Below are 16,768 nucleotides of genomic sequence, written 5' to 3'. Positions count from 1 at the left end.
CCAGTCATTCACATGTTAACATGACTGCCTTGAAAGTTAATTGCTTCATGGAAACATGGTGGAAATCCCTGTTGGGTGTGTTGAGGTTTTGGCTTTTGGGAGCATGGTTCAGTTAAGCTCAGGCGGGGCACATCAAGTACTGAAGCTTCATTTTCTTAATCAAACAGATCAAATAGTGGTTTTGCAATAAACGGTTGCACAAAATGAGAGTTGATTACAGACTTTATAGCCTGTGATCCAAACTTTACAGGATCTTACTGACGCTGCTATACATGCAGGTAGAAACAGAGGAGTTTGGATAAAGTATATAAAGGATATTTTTAGACGAATCAACCATTTTTTTCTGTTTTATGATGTTGAACTTCTCGTCTCAGCTTCTCGTATGTGACTGTCTTTTAAGTTTTGGACTGTTGGTACGACAAAACAAGGCATTTGAAGATGTCATCCTGTGACAAGCATTTTCCAGTATTTCTTGGCATTTTATAGACCAAATGGTTCATAATTTAATTGAGAAAATAACTAATTAATCGCTAATGAAAATAATTGTTAGTTGCAGCCCTAAACTGGTGTATTAATATGAGGGGATCTCACTGAATTTGAGCTTTTCAGTATTTGACACAGTCTGAGTTAAATATGCTCAAAGGGACGCTCCACCTATTTTACATAAAGGTCAGTTTACTTGTCACGCTACTCAGCCTGTGAAAACAGTAAAATGTCCTTTGGCTCTCGGGGAGCTCTGTGAAGTCTGAGAGGATAATGATAATGTCATCAAGGTTATCTCAGCTTGAGCTTGAGACACATTTTTTAACAGAAAGCCTGCGTCACAAACTGGGGGCAAAGAGTTTAGCAGACAGGAAAGTCTAAAATATGCATTGTAGGATCCAGCGTTTTTGAAGCTTGACCTGAATTATCCTTTATATATTAAGTATGTTAAGCACAGTTATGTGTGAAACAGATGAAAAAAAACAACAGTTGAGTTACTTCAAAATTCCCCAAAAACGCTTTTATTTGTTTCAAGCTTTTCAGTAACGTGAACGCACCCAGAATTTACATGGTCAGATTCTGGAGAGTATGTTCAGTGTTCATCACACACACACATCCCATTCTTCAAGTCAAGTTGGCTACAAGGAAATAGAGCTATCTGCACACTCCGGTATTTCAGACAAACATTTACTTTTGCTGCACATGAATGAATCTCCCTCTGTGCCCTCAGCACGGTCAACAGATGCAAATAAAGCACAACACAAGGTTTCCAGTATGGAAAATAAATGACAAAACAGTAAACAAGTGCATTGTGAGTGTTTAGTGTATCCTGATTAATCATCTATGTACTGATTTTGCTGATGTAAACAAGGCCTTTGTACATTGTACAATTTTGCGTACTTATTGCCAACCTCACTTCAAGGTTTATGCAAACAACACTAACAAGACTGTTTGACAAGTCACATTTCCATCGATACAACTTCACTAGAAACTCAACGATCTGGTGCAGTGTCTCTTCTTTCATTATAATAATGAGACTTTTTCTGCAACTCTTTACACACAGTTAGATTTCTGAACACAGTCTCTCTCTATTTGTTTCATTTCAAGTCAATCAAACAGTTCACTAGCAGAACATCCTTCATCCTTAGGCCACAGAGTCGATGAGGTCCCCTGATAATAAAAATAAAGCTAACACTGGCATCAACAGAAACTTCATCGACTCAGGATCTCAGTTGCTGTGGATGACAGAGCGCCTCTGGTTGCGTTCTTGCGGGTGACAGTGGTGCACCGCTTGAGGATCTCCTGGGCCCGCGGTCTGGGTGGCACCTTAGGTGTTGTGGGGCCCTTGTAGAGGTTGGGATCGGAGACGCTGGGGATCAGTTTCCCCTCTGGGCCGCTTGTTGGGCTGAGGCGGTTGCTCACCACGGGGGGAGGCGTGCGGCTGAGACGCAGCCGCTCCTCATTGGCGCTGTAGCTCAGGTTCAAGTTCGAGCTCGCTGAGGAGGAACTGAAGTCATCGCTGAGGCTGAAGTCGCTGCTGTCGCTCATAAAGCTTCCCTCGCTGTCTGCCGTTTGGCTCCTGTCAAGCTGCTCCTCGTCCCCGTCCATCTCCACCATGATTATGGGCGGAGGGGAGTGTTGGGCGGTCGTAGGTGTGGTGGTAGCAGAGGCGGTGGTTCTTGCTGCAGGCTGAGCAGGAGGTAGTTCAGACAGGATGTTGAGAGAGCGCGACATCTGCCTGTTGTCTGGTTGGAGCTGGCGGGGTGAGGAGGACCTGCCAGGTGGAAGTTGCAGCAGGTTTCCTTGTGAGCTGCTGAGGTGGTGGGTCTGCTGGTCCAGCCTCGGGGAGGAGGCCTGGAGCGGCGATGACAAGCGACGATCTTGATGGAGGGCTGTCATGCGGATATGAGGGTAGTTGTAGGGCTTCAGGTACATGGTGGGGATGTAACCTGCTTTACCGTTGTATCTGTCAAAGACAAGAATGCAGGGTTGAAAATCTGGATTGGTTTAAAGCTCTGAGAATTTCCTCATGTGAGTGCTTTCACTGATAACATCTGGCCTTTTGACAAACATGCTGTAAATTAGGCAAACATTTTCCTTTGTCTTTACCTGCTGATAACAGATGATATAAAGTAAAATACAATTAAAGGCTTCCAGACTAATCCAGGATTACACTTTGTTTTACATCAAGATACTGGCTCTTATTTACAGGCTGCAGTGCTTCAGGAACTTTCTTCCAAAGGAATATAAAGTCAACATGAGCAGAAACACTGTCTGGTGTTTATTCTTGTTGACCTGACTGACTGCCAGACAGGGTGGTGATCCTCACTGAGCCTGATGTAACTTCCCTTTCACCTTTTGCCTTTCTTTTCTATCCTTATCTATCCTATTCATGGTCCTATTTCTATGGCTTTTTGACATTCACAAGATTGTTATTTAAGAGGATTATTTTCCATAAGTTTCCCGTACAGTAGTTATATGTGAGTCTCAACAAGATTCTCTGGGGGAAAACGATCTTTAATGAAGCCGTTGTGATGTTAAAAAGTTCAGCCAAATACCTGATGAGCCACCAGCCGTTGTCAGACTGCTGCAGGACCTCCACCACTGCACCGATGCTTACAGTTATCTCGTCGTCTTTGGTGGCCTTGTAGCTCTTGACTGCAGTGTACATCATTCCTGAGAGTGAAAGAAATGGCTTTAATACATAACGTCAAAGTGACTGACATTAACCCCAAATAGACTGTATGCACTATGTATGCAAATAAGCCGAGTGTCAATAGAGGCTGTGTACCTCTTTCAGTAGTCCCGTCTGTTTCATCTTCATCGCCGTCATCATCCAGCTTCTCCAGGTAGGGGGCGGGGAACCAGGCCATCCGCTTGTCCTCGCTCTCCACAAGCCACCACCCTGAACCAACACAACCACACATTTAACTCATGAGGTCCATGAGGTCTGTTTCAGCCATCAACAGGACACTGAACACTGAAGCTCGCTCACCTGCTTTGTCTTTGATGAGCACGTCGACTTTTTCGTCCAGCGTCACTTTGAAAGGTTTGTTCTTGGTGTCTTTGGTCTCGTACGGGGCCACGCATCTGTACGTCTCTGTGACAAACGGCTGGGTCACGTTCCCACTGTTGCCCTGTCCTGCATCAGCATTGATGTCATCGTCTGAGGGCATGATCATGATGCTGGAGAGGAGAGTCGCGGGTTAATTTGGAGGTAAATACACTCCAGGAATGCATGTATGCAGGAATGCAGGAGTGGCCCATGCACAAAGCCTCTTTTTTCCTCTCATAGTCGACCAGGTTGTATTTTGAAGGCTCCTGGTGCAGATACTACTTCAGGATTTAACATTATCCAGGTCCACATGCTTGCTGTGAAACTCAAATTGTCTATTTTTCCAATTCTTTTACATTCTTCTTCCTGTTTTATGTTACTAACAACAATGATCATGCACATAGACCTTACCAGGGTTAAGGATAACTCTGTAATTCTTCAGTAGGGACTGAAATGTCTTTCTTGAGTCTAATATTCCAAAAGGGACATTTTGTGAAGGTTAAAAACCTGCAGTTAATGGCAACACATCAGTCTTATAGAACCAGGGTATTTTTTTTACAGTTTTTGCATAAATAATCTAAACTGTCAAATTGTGGGCATCCCACAAACAAATGATGAAATTTTAATTCATATAAAAATGTTTTAGCCCACCTGTTCTTGGCGAACTCCGGCTGTAGGTCCTGGTCTTTGGGGTGGAAGAACTGGATGAGGTCTGCAGACTGAGTGACCCGCGGGTCGCAGCTCAGAAGTTCATTACAATATTTCTGCAAGAACTTGAGGCGCAGTAGTGACCTGGTGGGACCCTTCTTCTGGCCGCCCCGCTTCATCTTTTTGTCTGAAAAGAGGACGCGAGAGGTCAGACTCCCGACAGCCTGCAGCTGCACTTTAACTACACACTGTCACGCACATAATCTGCGGCGGCAAATCACGCACACATACCTCGAAATCTGGGGATGACTCTGTCTGATTTTTTCAGTTTACTTGCTGACGGGAACGCTTTCTTCATTTTTTTCTGTAATAAAGAAGTAACATAACTGTTATTAAAAAACGTCAATCACATGCGCATGCGCAATACAAACGTGAGCGACAGTACTTTATGGCTTCTTACGTGCATTTTCTTGAAATCCCCAAAAGTTCTATAAACTACAATATCACTCTGGTCCGACCAAAGCACGGAGGTCATGTACATCTGGAAGAGGAACATGCAGATGTTAAATCACAGTAAAAAAACAACAACAAAGCACCGCTCTTAAAAATCAGAAAAGAAGAGAACAAACTCTCACTTTGCTCTTCTCCTTGTGCATCACTCCGATGATACGGACACTGATGGGATACCGCTCCATGATGAAACGATGAAACAAAGCGTGTTGAGTAGTCCAGCTGGAGCCTCGGTCTGGTCTGGTCTGGTCTGGGACTGAAGCACTGATGCTCAGCAGGTGCAATTTATATTCCCTCCACCTTGGCAGGTGTGGCTGTGCGTGTGTGAGTCACGCAGAAGACCAGAGGTGGAAAATATCTCCGTCACTTGAAGGAAAGTCCGGCGTTTCTCCAGAACCGTGTGGTTTTCTAACATAATAGTGTAACTCTGTGCCAAAGGAAATATTCAACGGCTGTGTTCCCATTTTCCTTCAGAGAGTATTTCTGGTGAGAGTGATCCTCCTGGTTATTAAATACACACACACACACTCACCGGTCCAGTCTGAGGGACATGTTTCAGTCCATCAGCTGCCATCCATTTTATTCAGACCCACATCATCTGCATCATCATCATAATCCTCACCAGCCAATAATTAAAAAGTGCAACCAAATGTCAGAATGTCCTCTTGTTCCTTGTTTGTATGTGCTGTATCTTGTATCTATGTATGAGAACTAGATGATGACAGATCATATATATGATGATACTCCTATACACTAATTATAAATTAATTGTAATTGGATTGTATTGAAAAAGATCATGAATAATTAGCTGCACTGGTTAGGGTTAGGGTTACAGTGTTCATCTCTGTTAGATATGCTTCTTGACAGATTAGTCAGCATTGTTAGAGCCTGATAAGGAAGTTGTTTCCCACATTACTTTTTCTTTCCTTGTGGATCATATGAAATGTTTCCTCCTCTCTCCAGCCAGGTCCTGTTAGCTGTACCCAAACCTGAGCCCTTTAAGGATTAACCCTCAGCCGGCTGCAGAGCAACCACCAACACAATATATGTGTTGTTACTCTGCATATTTCTTAGTTGAAGTGTTTCAGGGGTTCCTCTTAACATTTATTACTAAAAGCATTTTTGAACAAGCCAGAACATAAAACTGCAGTTGTGTGTGAATTTGACCTGGTAATAAAGGAATGAGGTGACCAGCATTTATTGGCAACACGCTTCTCCAAGAGAGATTCGGCTCACTGCCTCCATTCATGTGATGAGTGTGTGTGTATGAGGATTGGCCTGTATCTGTGATTTGTTGGCCCACACCACGTTAGTTGATTTACTTATCAGCACCCACACAATGTCAGAGATAAAAGAAAGTTGGCCAGACACTTATTAGACCTATAGATGTTTGAGCAGTTTCCAGCTCGATTGAGACTCCCTGATGTGTTTGAGGGAAAAGGACTTGAACCTTTTTGTGGTCCACTACTGACATCTAGTGCTGGCTGCTATGATCTCTGTGGTGTCCCTGTCTTTCCTGTTTCCCAGCGCAGGCTTTATTACAAAATAAAATGACATCGCAAGTGTGTATGAAATAGTGAACTCTTTATTTCACCTCACACAATGCACTTTATCACACATCCTCTTCTTTAAACTGAACTTTTTAAGTCAGCTGTTTTCAGTCAACACTTAACGGCACACTCCCACATAAACATTTGTTTCTTACATTGCACATTTTTTCTGTTATATAGTTAATTAAAAAAAAAAAAAAAGATAATTATTTTGAAGTAATTCAGGATATAGCATCTTCAATCCACTGACTTTTATTCCCACAGCTTGACATGCTGCGGCTGAAAGTCTGTACACATCACGGAGGCAGGCGAAGAACATGCATTCTCCGGCACGTAACTTGTATTTCAACCCTTTCCACAGAAACTAAGAATCCCCATGTGGCTGATCAAAAGTTAACTTTTTGATCAGCAGTTTGCACAATTTCTCTCAAAACACAGAAATACACTTTCATCATTTCGTTCAAATAAAACATAACTGACCTAATAATTTGTCTTTTTAAAAAAAATAAAATAAAAAGGGAGCTTAACAAACAGTTAAAATTGTAAGGCAGCAGGTTTTTCCTAAAGCATCAAAGGAGGTTTTATTCCATCACCCTTTCCTACTTTAGTCTCCACGAGCCACAAAAGGTGCTTTTTCCTACATAACATTTTCCACTGAGGACAGAACAGTAACACATTGAAGATAAAGCGTGTTATGTGAAGCTTTTTTATGTTTGTCCAGCTGTTGTGCCTTTGTTTTAAAAAGGTTAAAAATGCAGTAAAATGAACTCATTCAGCCACATTTATCTGCTTCTAAACATGGAAATAATGTGGACAGGGGGAATAGGACCACGAGGAAATGAAAGTAAACTATGATTTTACCAACAGACTGTATCAACGATTAACATTCAAATCACTGCATTGCTTTTGTCGTGTTACATCTTAACTTTTCATGTGCAGCGACATCTCTGTTCTTCTGGTCTACTGTCTGTCGACACCTCTTATATGACTGGGCTGTGAGAAATCTGACATTTTGAGTTGGAATGTATCGTCACATATCTGAGCTTCAAATGCTGGTCATTATAATTAAATAAATTTACTTATTTTTTCTTATTTGCATTTTCACTCAAGGTCATTCTTGATTTAAAAAAAATAAATAAAATCACTCTGGAAGAGAAATAATCTGAAAGTAAAATAAGTTAGGTGGTGTTAGAGATCCTACGTCTAAGTGACCTTTGGTTTGCATAGAGAAAAGCTGTTTGCAGACTTTCTGTTGAGACAACTTAGAGGATTATTTGAAAAAGTCGCAGCTTGGAAATGATTGGTTATTGGTTATTAAGGACCTGATCGGAGGTCAACGTCGCTGTAATCCTAACTCAGCCTCTTCCCATATTCAACTTTCAGTTATTAAATACATATTGCCCAAACATACCATCCCTGAGCAACAGACCTGACAGTCTTACAGACCTTGCATAAAAAGTAGATCACTGCTCACCATTCCTTCTTTTGGCAATGACCCCACCATCATACTGCATTAATCACTACAGAGCAATATTGCAAAGATATTGTATATTCAAAATAAGAGAAATAAATTAAGCTTATCTGAAAGGCAATGCTGTTTAGTGTCTCCACTGAAGCAAAGCAGGACCCTATTTTGATGTCCAACTACAGGGAGACAGATCCTATGGGAGTGCAAAGAAATCAGGTAGCGCACGATTGAAATAAAAACAGACCAAAAAAGGACAAAATAAAAAAAATAAAAGTCTGAGCCAAACATCAGCTCTACAGTAACCGTAAGAACTGTCCATCTGTCATTGATCCTTGTCTTCCTTTGAACTCGTCTCTCTCCGTGCCTTCTTTCTTTCAGTCCTCCAGAAGAGTGTCTGACCACATGCGAGGAAAGCGGGTCAGCTCCATTCTTGGCACTAAAGGGCTCTCTCCGTCGTTCCCGTCCCATTTAACCACAGGGCAGTATGGACCGTCCCCTCCTTGACTCAATACTTGTGTGTGCGTTTGTCACCGAAATTCATAAATAGGCATACTGTGTTCTCGAACATGGTTTAGGTTTAGAGACTGATACCTGCAGATGTAAGCAGCAAAAAGAACCGAGAGGAATATCAGCATAAAAGACACGTTCTAATGTGGCAAATTGATCATTGAATGTGGTTTGTAATGCTGGAAGTTACCATTCTGAGCTCCTATGGTAATAGTACCCCTCGATAGTGGCTGTGGACTTCTGGAAGCAGATGTAATAGAAGCCAGCAAAGGAGGCGCCGCTAATGTCTTTGATAGTGTGGTCTGGAACTAGAAACTGCTCCTGAGAGGAAAAGGAAGTGGAGGTTAGAGCTTAAAGCTAACACAAGGAGAGAGAGGTGACGGTAAGAGTATGTACTTACCTTCCACCTCATGAAGACATAATCACTGGTGTCCAGAGCTTCATAGTCAAAGTCATCCGAGTTGAAGCTTTTGGCATATTTGTAAAAAGGCTTAAACTTTCCCTGGAAAGAGTTCATTAAAACACAGGTAAGAGAACAGAAACTATGGCGATGATGACAAGACAACAACGGCGACTAGGGATGCAAAGTACGTACCACGTACATTTTCATTAATCATTACATGCTTCTTCCCTTGATATAAAGTTCAACAGTTGCCATGGGCTTTTCTCTGCCAGGTTCCATCTATTGTTAACCAAGAGGCAGCCAAAAAGACTCATTTTGCACAATTTAGACTTTTCTGGAAGACATGCACACAAAGTGTCAGTGAACGGGTAAGACAAAGGGCTGCAGGCGCTTACAGTTCGGGTGAATTTAAACCTCCAACATGTCTCATCAAAGTAAGCCAGTGCCTTTCCCATCATATAGAAAGCTACTTACAAACTGCATGATTCTTTTCATTTAAGATCAGCGGCTGAAGACGTCCGCAAACACTAAACCAATGAAAGCACCTGTAATTCTGCACCATACCTTAATTATTAACCACCCTGCCTACAGCACAGCAAAATATTAAAATACAAAATGTAGATACAGTCAAAACAGGACATACCCAATGCTTTCTGTCCACATCTTCATCAGCGTCCCACTTCCTAGTTAAAAAAGGCCTTTTTCGACTGATAATTTCACCAGCAAAGAACGTTGTGAGAGTGGGATACTCCTGTCGCACAGAGGAACCGAGAAAGGAAAGAAAAAGTGGATGCATCAATAGCAGTTCAATCTTTCTTCCAAAGTGCATGCCTGCAAACTATATATATTTTTAAAAATGCTTAAGGTATACTGCTACTGTTACGACTTATATGTTGTGCAGCAGACTATTATCTATCGATCAGCAGCAAACATTATGATTGAGTAGCCTTTTCCCCACATCCTGAATATCTGGATATCTGGATATGCCTGTACAGCTTCTACAATTAGTCAAACAGACGAATCAAACAGGAGAACGGTCCTCATTCTGTACTCTTACTCCCCTGCATATAGGTTTTATGCAATAAAAAGGATGCACTCAGACACGCTTACATACAGAAATGTTAGCAAATATCTGTTTGTACTCTCCTTTTAATTCAATTAGTCAGTTTAAATGACTCGTTGCTTCTACAGAGACAAACACAACCCGGCTGCTCGTCTTTCATTCCACTCTGCCACAGCCAAAATTCACTTCAGGACCCTGCTGGCCTTTTAGCTTCCATATGTTGCGTAATGTAATGTATACAGTTGACACAGTTAAGTGAAGGACTAGAGTCCAGTCCTGGAAGAAGAGGTCAAACCTGATGACCTCACATTTGTCTACCTTTGTCACCATTTAGCCTGCATGAAGCAAGTGGAAACCAGTTTCCACTCGATTAAATGTGGAAACCAGTTTGAGGTTAGCCTTTGGCAGAATAAAGGCCAGTCTTACTACATCTGACCTAGTTTCAAAGCTTACCTCAGTAAGGCCTTTGATCTTCAGGTATCCACACAAATATGAGTCCTCCATAGTCACATGCTGCCGAAGACAAACAGATTAAGGATAACACTTAAATATGTCTCTGAAGTGGCCTGAAATTACAGGTGCACAAGTGTTTCTCCCTCTTAATTATATAAAAAAATGCAGGAGGGCTGGTGAGAACAGAGACAAACCTTACAAAGTGGGCAGCCGTTATAGTTTCTGTTATGATGTCTGCTGACATTGCTGTCAAAGTCAACGCTAGTAGATTAATTCCACTCATTTAACTAGGCAGCTAGTTGCACAACATGCTAACGTGTTTAGATAGTACATGTACTGCAAAATATGTATCGTACACGTTAATTACTCACATTTGTTCACAATTCAAAATGTCACAGTAGACACACACCTGGGCTTGCTCAAAATTAGGTCAGCGTCTTAGTATTACTGACAAACAGCTAAAAAAAAAGCTTAACGAGCTAACGTCAGCTAAGTTAGCAACTTAGCAACTAGGGCTACACATATGCTGACTTTGCATATAACAATAAACAAACTAATGTTAAAACCAAAACGGATATGTCAATAACACATTACCTGCAAAACAACCTCAACGTCGTAGGAGTTTCCTTTGCTCTTCTGATAACCCCGAAACTGTGAGCCGCTGTACAGCAGCGACGTGGCCACCCCCGGCTGGTGGGTGTTGATCGGAGCAGGGGGAACAAGCGAGGCCGAGGATGGGCAGGCCGGGCCGGTGGTACTGCAGCACTCTGCTCGGACAGGCATGATGAGCGCTAAAGTGTCACCGTCAGCCACCGTCATGAACTTTCTGACTGAGCACACCACAGCTGGACGGAGAATGGGAACTGACAGAGGATGATCTGCCAGCTGCACAAAACCCCCGAGGTCCAAAACTTCCCTCAGTTTTGCAAGCTATCCCATGCACTTGCTACTGAAGACGTATACTGCAACGTCTCATTTGAGAATGTAGCTTCCCTGAATTTCATTGGCTGGAAGGTTTGAGCAAGAGTCTTATTGGATAATGTACCCAAATGCATTCCGGGAATTGTATTCAACGTTTTGCTACACTGCAACCATAAGTATATGAGAGAAATGTGGGAAACTTACAATGTTTTGGTCCCTGTTTTAGAAAGTATGGTCTTATTTTTAAATGTGCAGAAAACAGTTTTCCACAAAGACAAATTTCTTCAGGTTCTACTATACACAAAGATATACAAAGAATATACTATATTTACCAGACCACATATACCACCCCATGTGATAAAACATATCAAACATTTTATTCTTATCCTTTATTATTTTTTTCTAATTCTTATTTTTAAGGCTAGGCACCAGCTCCAGCCCACCTGCTCCTCCTCACCCACCTCCATAACTGCCCATCTCAGACACCCCCTCCTCCCCTACCACAGTGACGACTCTCTCCATCCAGAAGGGAGATGTTAACAGGCTTATCAAGAGGCAGAACCCTCCACAAAGCAGCCAGGCCAGACTTTGTCTCTCCATCCAACCTGAAGCACTGTGCTGATCAGCTGTCTCCGGTGTTCACAGACATCTTCACTGGAGACAACACCTCACTGGAGACAGCCTGCTTCAAAACCTCCACCGTCCCCAAATTACCATGGACCAGAGAACTTAACAACTCCAGACCCGTCACCCCGACCTCTGTTGTAGTGAAGTCATTTGAGCACCTTGTATTGTCACATCCCAAATCCATTACTGACCCTGGACCCACTGCAGTTTGCCTAGAGAGCCAACAGGTCTGTAGACGATGCAGATCCTAAGCCAGGATCCTGTTTGTGGACTTTAGCTCTGCTTTTAATACGCTCACCTCGGCTCTTCTGCAGGACAAGCTGAGTGTGCCTCACTCCACCTGCAGGTGAATCACAGACTTCCTGTCTGACAGGAGGCAGCACGTGAGGCTGGGAAAACATGTCTCTGACTCCATCCACCATCAGCACAGGATCCCCCCAAGGTTGTGTCCTTTGCCCTCTGATCTTCTCCCTGTACACCAACAGCTACACCTCCAATCATCAGTTCGTCAAGCTTCTTAAATTTGCGGATGACACCACCCTCATTGGGCTCATCTCTGGTGGGGATGAGTCCGCCTACAGGTGGGAGATTGACCATCTGGTGACCTGGTGCGGACTGAACAACTTGGAGCTCAATGCTCTTAAGACAGTGGAGATAGTAGTGGATTACAGAAAGAACCCAGCCCCACCCGACCCCATCACCCTGTGTGACTCTCCAGATGACACTGTGGAGTCCTTCCGCTTCCTGGGCACCACCATCACCCAGAACCTCAAGTGGGAGCTGAGCATCAGCTCCATCGCCAAGACAGCCCAGCAGATGATATACTACTTCTCCACCGCCATCTTGAGTCCATCCTCACCTCCTCCATCACCATCTGGTACGCTGCTGCCAAGGACAAGGGACTGCAGTGTATCATTCGCTTTGCTGAGAAGGTGATTGGCTGCAATCTGCCTTCCCTCCAGGACCTGTACACCTCCAGCACCCTGAGGCCTGCAGGAAAGATTGTAGCCCAGCACTTATTACACATATTGAATCCTTGAATATAACTCTGTTTTGTGTTGAACTTCAGACTTTTATACAATTATGTTTGTAATATTTCTAAAAACCAAAAGAAAAGCTTTTTTAAAAGATATATTGTGAACACAATTGTCAGATGATTTGTATTTACCTGCACCGTTGTTTAAAAGTTAAAGTTGTAAAAAAGACGAGAGAAGTGCACACCACACAGATGTCATGCACACGTATTTGGTTGGCTGGAGAACAAGGGAAGACACTGAATTATTTCTGAAATGTTTTATTGTGTATGAAACAAATATAGAAATGATAAAAGACAGTGAAATTTACAGTTGGGTTGTGAAAATTTCCTCTTTTACCAAGTGCATAAAGAAAAGTTTTGGGGGAAATGTTTTACTGCAACTCCTCCAGCTGCTCCCTCATATGGCCCACATATATGTGAATGTCTGAGATGCGCATGCGGCTCCCCTTAAGTTGTTCGTCTTGAATCTGTAATAACCCATAAAGACAAAAAGCAAACAATAACAAGACTGTTAGATATGGAGGAGAGGTTTGTGATCCATATGAAAATAAAACGGGGTGTTTGTTTTCATGTCATTTCAGTTCTCTACCCCTTTAATGAGGGCCACTTTCCAGGCATTGACACGTGTAACCAGCTGAGTCTCTCGGTCATTGATTTGCAGCAGGTGGTTATCGTGGCCGGCAGCCAGTGCGTCCATCACTGCGTCTCTGTCTGTAAACAGCTGCGCAGAGAAAACACAGGTGTGAAAGTCTGAGGGCACCGACACTGGTAATGAACCATGTCCTCACCTCATCTAACCCATTCAGTTTCATCTCTGTCATCAGCTTTCACATTAGGCTGCTCTGCTATATCTGCAATAATATATATAACTAGCCAGTTTGGTCTAAAAGAGATGACACTCACCATTTTAGCATCATCTGGCATGTCCTCCTCCAGGTTGTCCTTGGCTACTTTCTCCAGAGTTGCTACAGCAATCGTCCGCACCTTCTCGTGATAATCATCCTCCAGATCTCGACATTGGGCAAATGTATGACTGTGTCAAGGAAAATCTAAATTAGACAATCATTAAGTTTGCACCCAAACTCTGTGTGTGCCCATGTGTACGATTCAAACACTGACATTTAAACAAGGCTGGATTACAGATCACACAAAGCGACCAACTGGGACCCAGATTTGATTACATTAAATACCACAAATGAACACTTGTTCATGAGTGAGATCCTGAGAACAGTAATGAACCATGATTCAAAGCTCTTGAGCTGATGCACAGTGAGAAAGGATATATCCCTTGAACAGTCTCACTGAAGTTGCTGACCATGTCTGAGATGCTGATGTCAAACCTTTTAACGATGTCCTGAAATGAAAATGGGGGAACATAATGAGTAAATCTCACACAAAGGCAGAGTAGAGAGGCACACAGTTGTTGACACGTGTGTGTGTGTGTGAGGTAAATTATTGAAGCTGTATCTATAGAATCTATAATAATCATAACTTATATTGATGAGTCTTAAGAAAATTGAGAAGAGGCTCAAATTCAATGACACACTAAAACTTTCTGAATAAACTTACACCAGATTTGGAGATCACATGTTTCACAAAGTATAGAAGTTGTATACACACAGGCGCAAACACACTCACACACACACACACACACACACACACAGGCGCAAACACACACACACACACACACACACACACACACACACACACACACAGGCGTAAACACACATACCTCCAGCTGGCTGACCAGCTGAAACTCCAGTGCCATGAGGCTGTTGCAGAGTTGGTTGATTTCATCATTGCAGTGGTGGATCTTGTCCTTCAGCAGGTCTGGGTCTGATAACTGCTGCGACTCCACTATCCTCTAGAAAGGTGTGAACACAAGAGACATTTTATACACTGATTGCAGATTTACTGAGTTATCTAAGTTTGTATATAAGTTTATCACCTCTTTGTGTTGCTGCTCAAAATGTGCCAGTATTTGCGATGATTTCTGCTGGTGGTGTATCACAGCTTTAGTCTGACCCCTGAAGAGAGAGTTCACCTCTGTCTCTCTTCGTTCATGTTCAGCCAAGCCTATTTCAAACAACTGCATGCACAGCTCCACCATTTGGTACTCAAATGTAAGTGTAGGGTTAAGGAATTCAAGTAATGATTTTCCCACTTTATATGATTAGAAAGCCAAGACAACAAAGGATATGTTTGAAGCAGTTGAGCCACTCCAGGCACACAGCGCAGGGTCTCTGCCTCTGGATCATCTTTGAGCATGCTCTTAAACAGATAAGACCCATTCAGGGACTCCACAAAAGCATCCTGTGGGAAAGAAGAACTGAATGTAAGTATACAAATGTACAAAGCTCAGTGGAAAACAACTTCATCACCAAATATGAACTTTATATTACCGTGTGTAATTTGACTTCAGCTTCCTGGCTTTTCTCAGCCTCATCAGCTTGTTGCATCTGCAGCTCTTCACGTCTCATTTCCTCAAGGACATATTGGTATTTGATAGATGCTTCATTTTTCTGCACATAGACACATTTAGTTCATGTCAAATCATAAATAAAAAAAACTCAAGTCATGGTTTAAAAGAAAATGATCTATAAAAATAGTAGTAGTAGTAAGACCATAAAACCTATGGTAATACAGTAGATTGCAACTTGGGTTTGAGTCAAGACACACCACTGTTTATACTTACTGTCTTCTTGTCTAGCAATCTGTAGTCCAGGCACACCAACTTTGGAAAGTAGGCTGCGATGAAAAATCTGTAATCGTTTTCCTTAGACAAAGGATTTCCAAATAGGTTGATGGTGAACATGTTCTCAAACTTCCTGAGGTAGAGCACCTTTGAAATGCAATTATTTTGCATTAGGTTATGTAAATATTCTGTGATGTTATACTCTGAAACTACACAACACAAATGTTACACTGTACTTGCAATACAAATGCAGTATGTTACATATAATATGTGACAGATTTATGCAAGATAATGTTGTTACGTTGTCCAACTGTCCAATAAGGTTGTTTGCGATGTAGAAATGGGTGAGTTTCTCAAGTGCGTCCATGTTTTCAATAACAGAGATTCTGTTGTTGGATAAATTCAGCATTTCAAGCTTCTGCAGCGACTCCAGACCCTCGATTTTCTCTATGCTGTTGAATGACAGATCTAAAAGACACAATCAGACTGACTGTCATTATTACTGGTAGCTGCTGGGCTCATATTTTAAGATGTTGCCTACATCTTTGCCAATACCTCCACATTCATGACAACAAAGCGTGAGCAGAATATGAACACAAAGCTTTGTCTTACTAAGCCATGTCAGATTGCCCAGATGGTCCAGGCCCTCAATCTTCTCAATGAGGTTGTTGTTCATATCAAGCCTGGTCAAGGATGTGAATTCCCATAAGTGTCCAATCATCTGGATGTCTGCGAACAAACAACATCTCACACACCTAAACCCAATACACATTCATACACTGATTCATAATGTTTTGAATTTTCTCACTTTTGAATTCCAGGCGCAGTTTAAGGATTTCATTAAAGTGGATTTCCTCCGCCTTAGCAATACACCCAGGCTGATCTTGCTCCACTACTGCCTTCCGCATAATGTCCTCATCCATTAAAATGGGCTTAGATTTACCACAATACTCGTTCATCGTGCTGCTAGTAGGCGTTGGAGGCACGCTTGACTTCCCTTTACCCTCGGCTCAAAGAAGAAAGTAGATCGTATTTTGTTAAAGGGGAACTTGGCTTGTTCAGTTAAAAATGATGCCAAACTAAGAAAAAAAAACAATACAAGTTTAGTACCAAGATAAAGTCAGTATCTAATCCCTTACCTCTGTTGTTTACACTCTGTTACATAGCAACAGGCTGACTTTAAGCTGCGTTCAAGTACGTTCAACTGATTTTGTTAAAATAACTTTCAACTTCAAAATATACTTGCTTGTCCCATCAATATATGTAACGTTAAGAACAACATAAATCAATATCATGATTAGCTATGATGACACTAAGATTATGCACATAGTTGTTTTCTTATGGTTAAA

At 42.1% G+C, this 16,768-nt stretch overlaps 3 protein-coding genes across 3 annotated transcripts; all 3 read right to left on the bottom strand.

The window, feature by feature from the left end:
- Positions 1 to 988: 988 nt before the first annotated feature.
- noxo1a (NADPH oxidase organizer 1a) lies at positions 989 to 4,944 on the bottom strand. Its single transcript, XM_070923364.1, has 8 exons — positions 4,822 to 4,944; positions 4,647 to 4,727; positions 4,478 to 4,550; positions 4,190 to 4,373; positions 3,479 to 3,669; positions 3,275 to 3,388; positions 3,042 to 3,159; positions 989 to 2,449 (listed from the first exon to the last, which is right to left on the bottom strand). Exons 1-8 carry the CDS (start codon positions 4,879 to 4,881, stop codon positions 1,696 to 1,698), a joined length of 1,575 nt encoding a protein of 524 aa, XP_070779465.1. The 5' UTR covers positions 4,882 to 4,944; the 3' UTR covers positions 989 to 1,695.
- Positions 4,945 to 8,142: 3,198 nt separating this feature from the next.
- Positions 8,143 to 10,959, bottom strand: gid4 (GID complex subunit 4 homolog). Its single transcript, XM_070923365.1, has 6 exons — positions 10,735 to 10,959; positions 10,141 to 10,200; positions 9,268 to 9,375; positions 8,622 to 8,723; positions 8,412 to 8,542; positions 8,143 to 8,305 (listed from the first exon to the last, which is right to left on the bottom strand). Exons 1-6 carry the CDS (start codon positions 10,957 to 10,959, stop codon positions 8,242 to 8,244), a joined length of 690 nt encoding a protein of 229 aa, XP_070779466.1. The 3' UTR covers positions 8,143 to 8,241.
- A 2,136-nt stretch (positions 10,960 to 13,095) lies between these two features.
- drc3 (dynein regulatory complex subunit 3) lies at positions 13,096 to 16,378 on the bottom strand. The gene is made up of 12 exons (XM_070923910.1): positions 16,228 to 16,378; positions 16,032 to 16,148; positions 15,721 to 15,887; positions 15,420 to 15,566; positions 15,127 to 15,246; positions 14,925 to 15,037; positions 14,673 to 14,847; positions 14,457 to 14,588; positions 14,008 to 14,078; positions 13,628 to 13,751; positions 13,314 to 13,445; positions 13,096 to 13,191 (listed from the first exon to the last, which is right to left on the bottom strand). The coding sequence occupies exons 1-12, from the start codon at positions 16,376 to 16,378 to the stop codon at positions 13,096 to 13,098; spliced, it is 1,545 nt and encodes a 514-aa protein (XP_070780011.1).
- Positions 16,379 to 16,768: the final 390 nt, after the last annotated feature.

The sequence above is a fragment of the Enoplosus armatus genome, chromosome 17 (assembly GCF_043641665.1).
Source record: "Enoplosus armatus isolate fEnoArm2 chromosome 17, fEnoArm2.hap1, whole genome shotgun sequence".
Classification (NCBI taxonomy): Eukaryota; Metazoa; Chordata; class Actinopteri; order Centrarchiformes; family Enoplosidae; genus Enoplosus; species Enoplosus armatus.
Note: the sequence above shows the minus strand (reverse complement) of the source record. Positions and strands in the feature narration are given on the sequence as shown.

Excerpts from the sequence above, each read along its gene's own strand:
- noxo1a (XM_070923364.1), bottom strand. The coding sequence starts at position 4,881 with ATGGAGCGGTATCCCATCAGTGTCCGTATCATCGGAGTGATGCACAAG. Across the intron at positions 4,728-4,821 it reads TGCACAAGGAGAAGAGCAAA|ATGTACATGACCTCCGTGCT; the intron begins GTGAGAGTTTGT and ends TTCCTCTTCCAG. Across the intron at positions 2,450-3,041 it reads AACGGCTGGTGGCTCATCAG|ATACAACGGTAAAGCAGGTT; the intron begins GTATTTGGCTGA and ends TGTCTTTGACAG.
- gid4 (XM_070923365.1), bottom strand. The coding sequence starts at position 10,959 with ATGACGGTGGCTGACGGTGACACTTTAGCGCTCATCATGCCTGTCCGA. Across the intron at positions 8,543-8,621 it reads ATGTCTTCATGAGGTGGAAG|GAGCAGTTTCTAGTTCCAGA; the intron begins GTAAGTACATAC and ends TTTTCCTCTCAG. Across the intron at positions 8,306-8,411 it reads TACCATAGGAGCTCAGAATG|GTATCAGTCTCTAAACCTAA; the intron begins GTAACTTCCAGC and ends TTACATCTGCAG.
- drc3 (XM_070923910.1), bottom strand. The coding sequence starts at position 16,378 with ATGAACGAGTATTGTGGTAAATCTAAGCCCATTTTAATGGATGAGGAC. Across the intron at positions 15,038-15,126 it reads CTGAAGTCAAATTACACACG|GATGCTTTTGTGGAGTCCCT; the intron begins GTAATATAAAGT and ends TCTTTCCCACAG. Across the intron at positions 13,446-13,627 it reads TGCCAGATGATGCTAAAATG|CTGTTTACAGACAGAGACGC; the intron begins GTGAGTGTCATC and ends TTCTCTGCGCAG.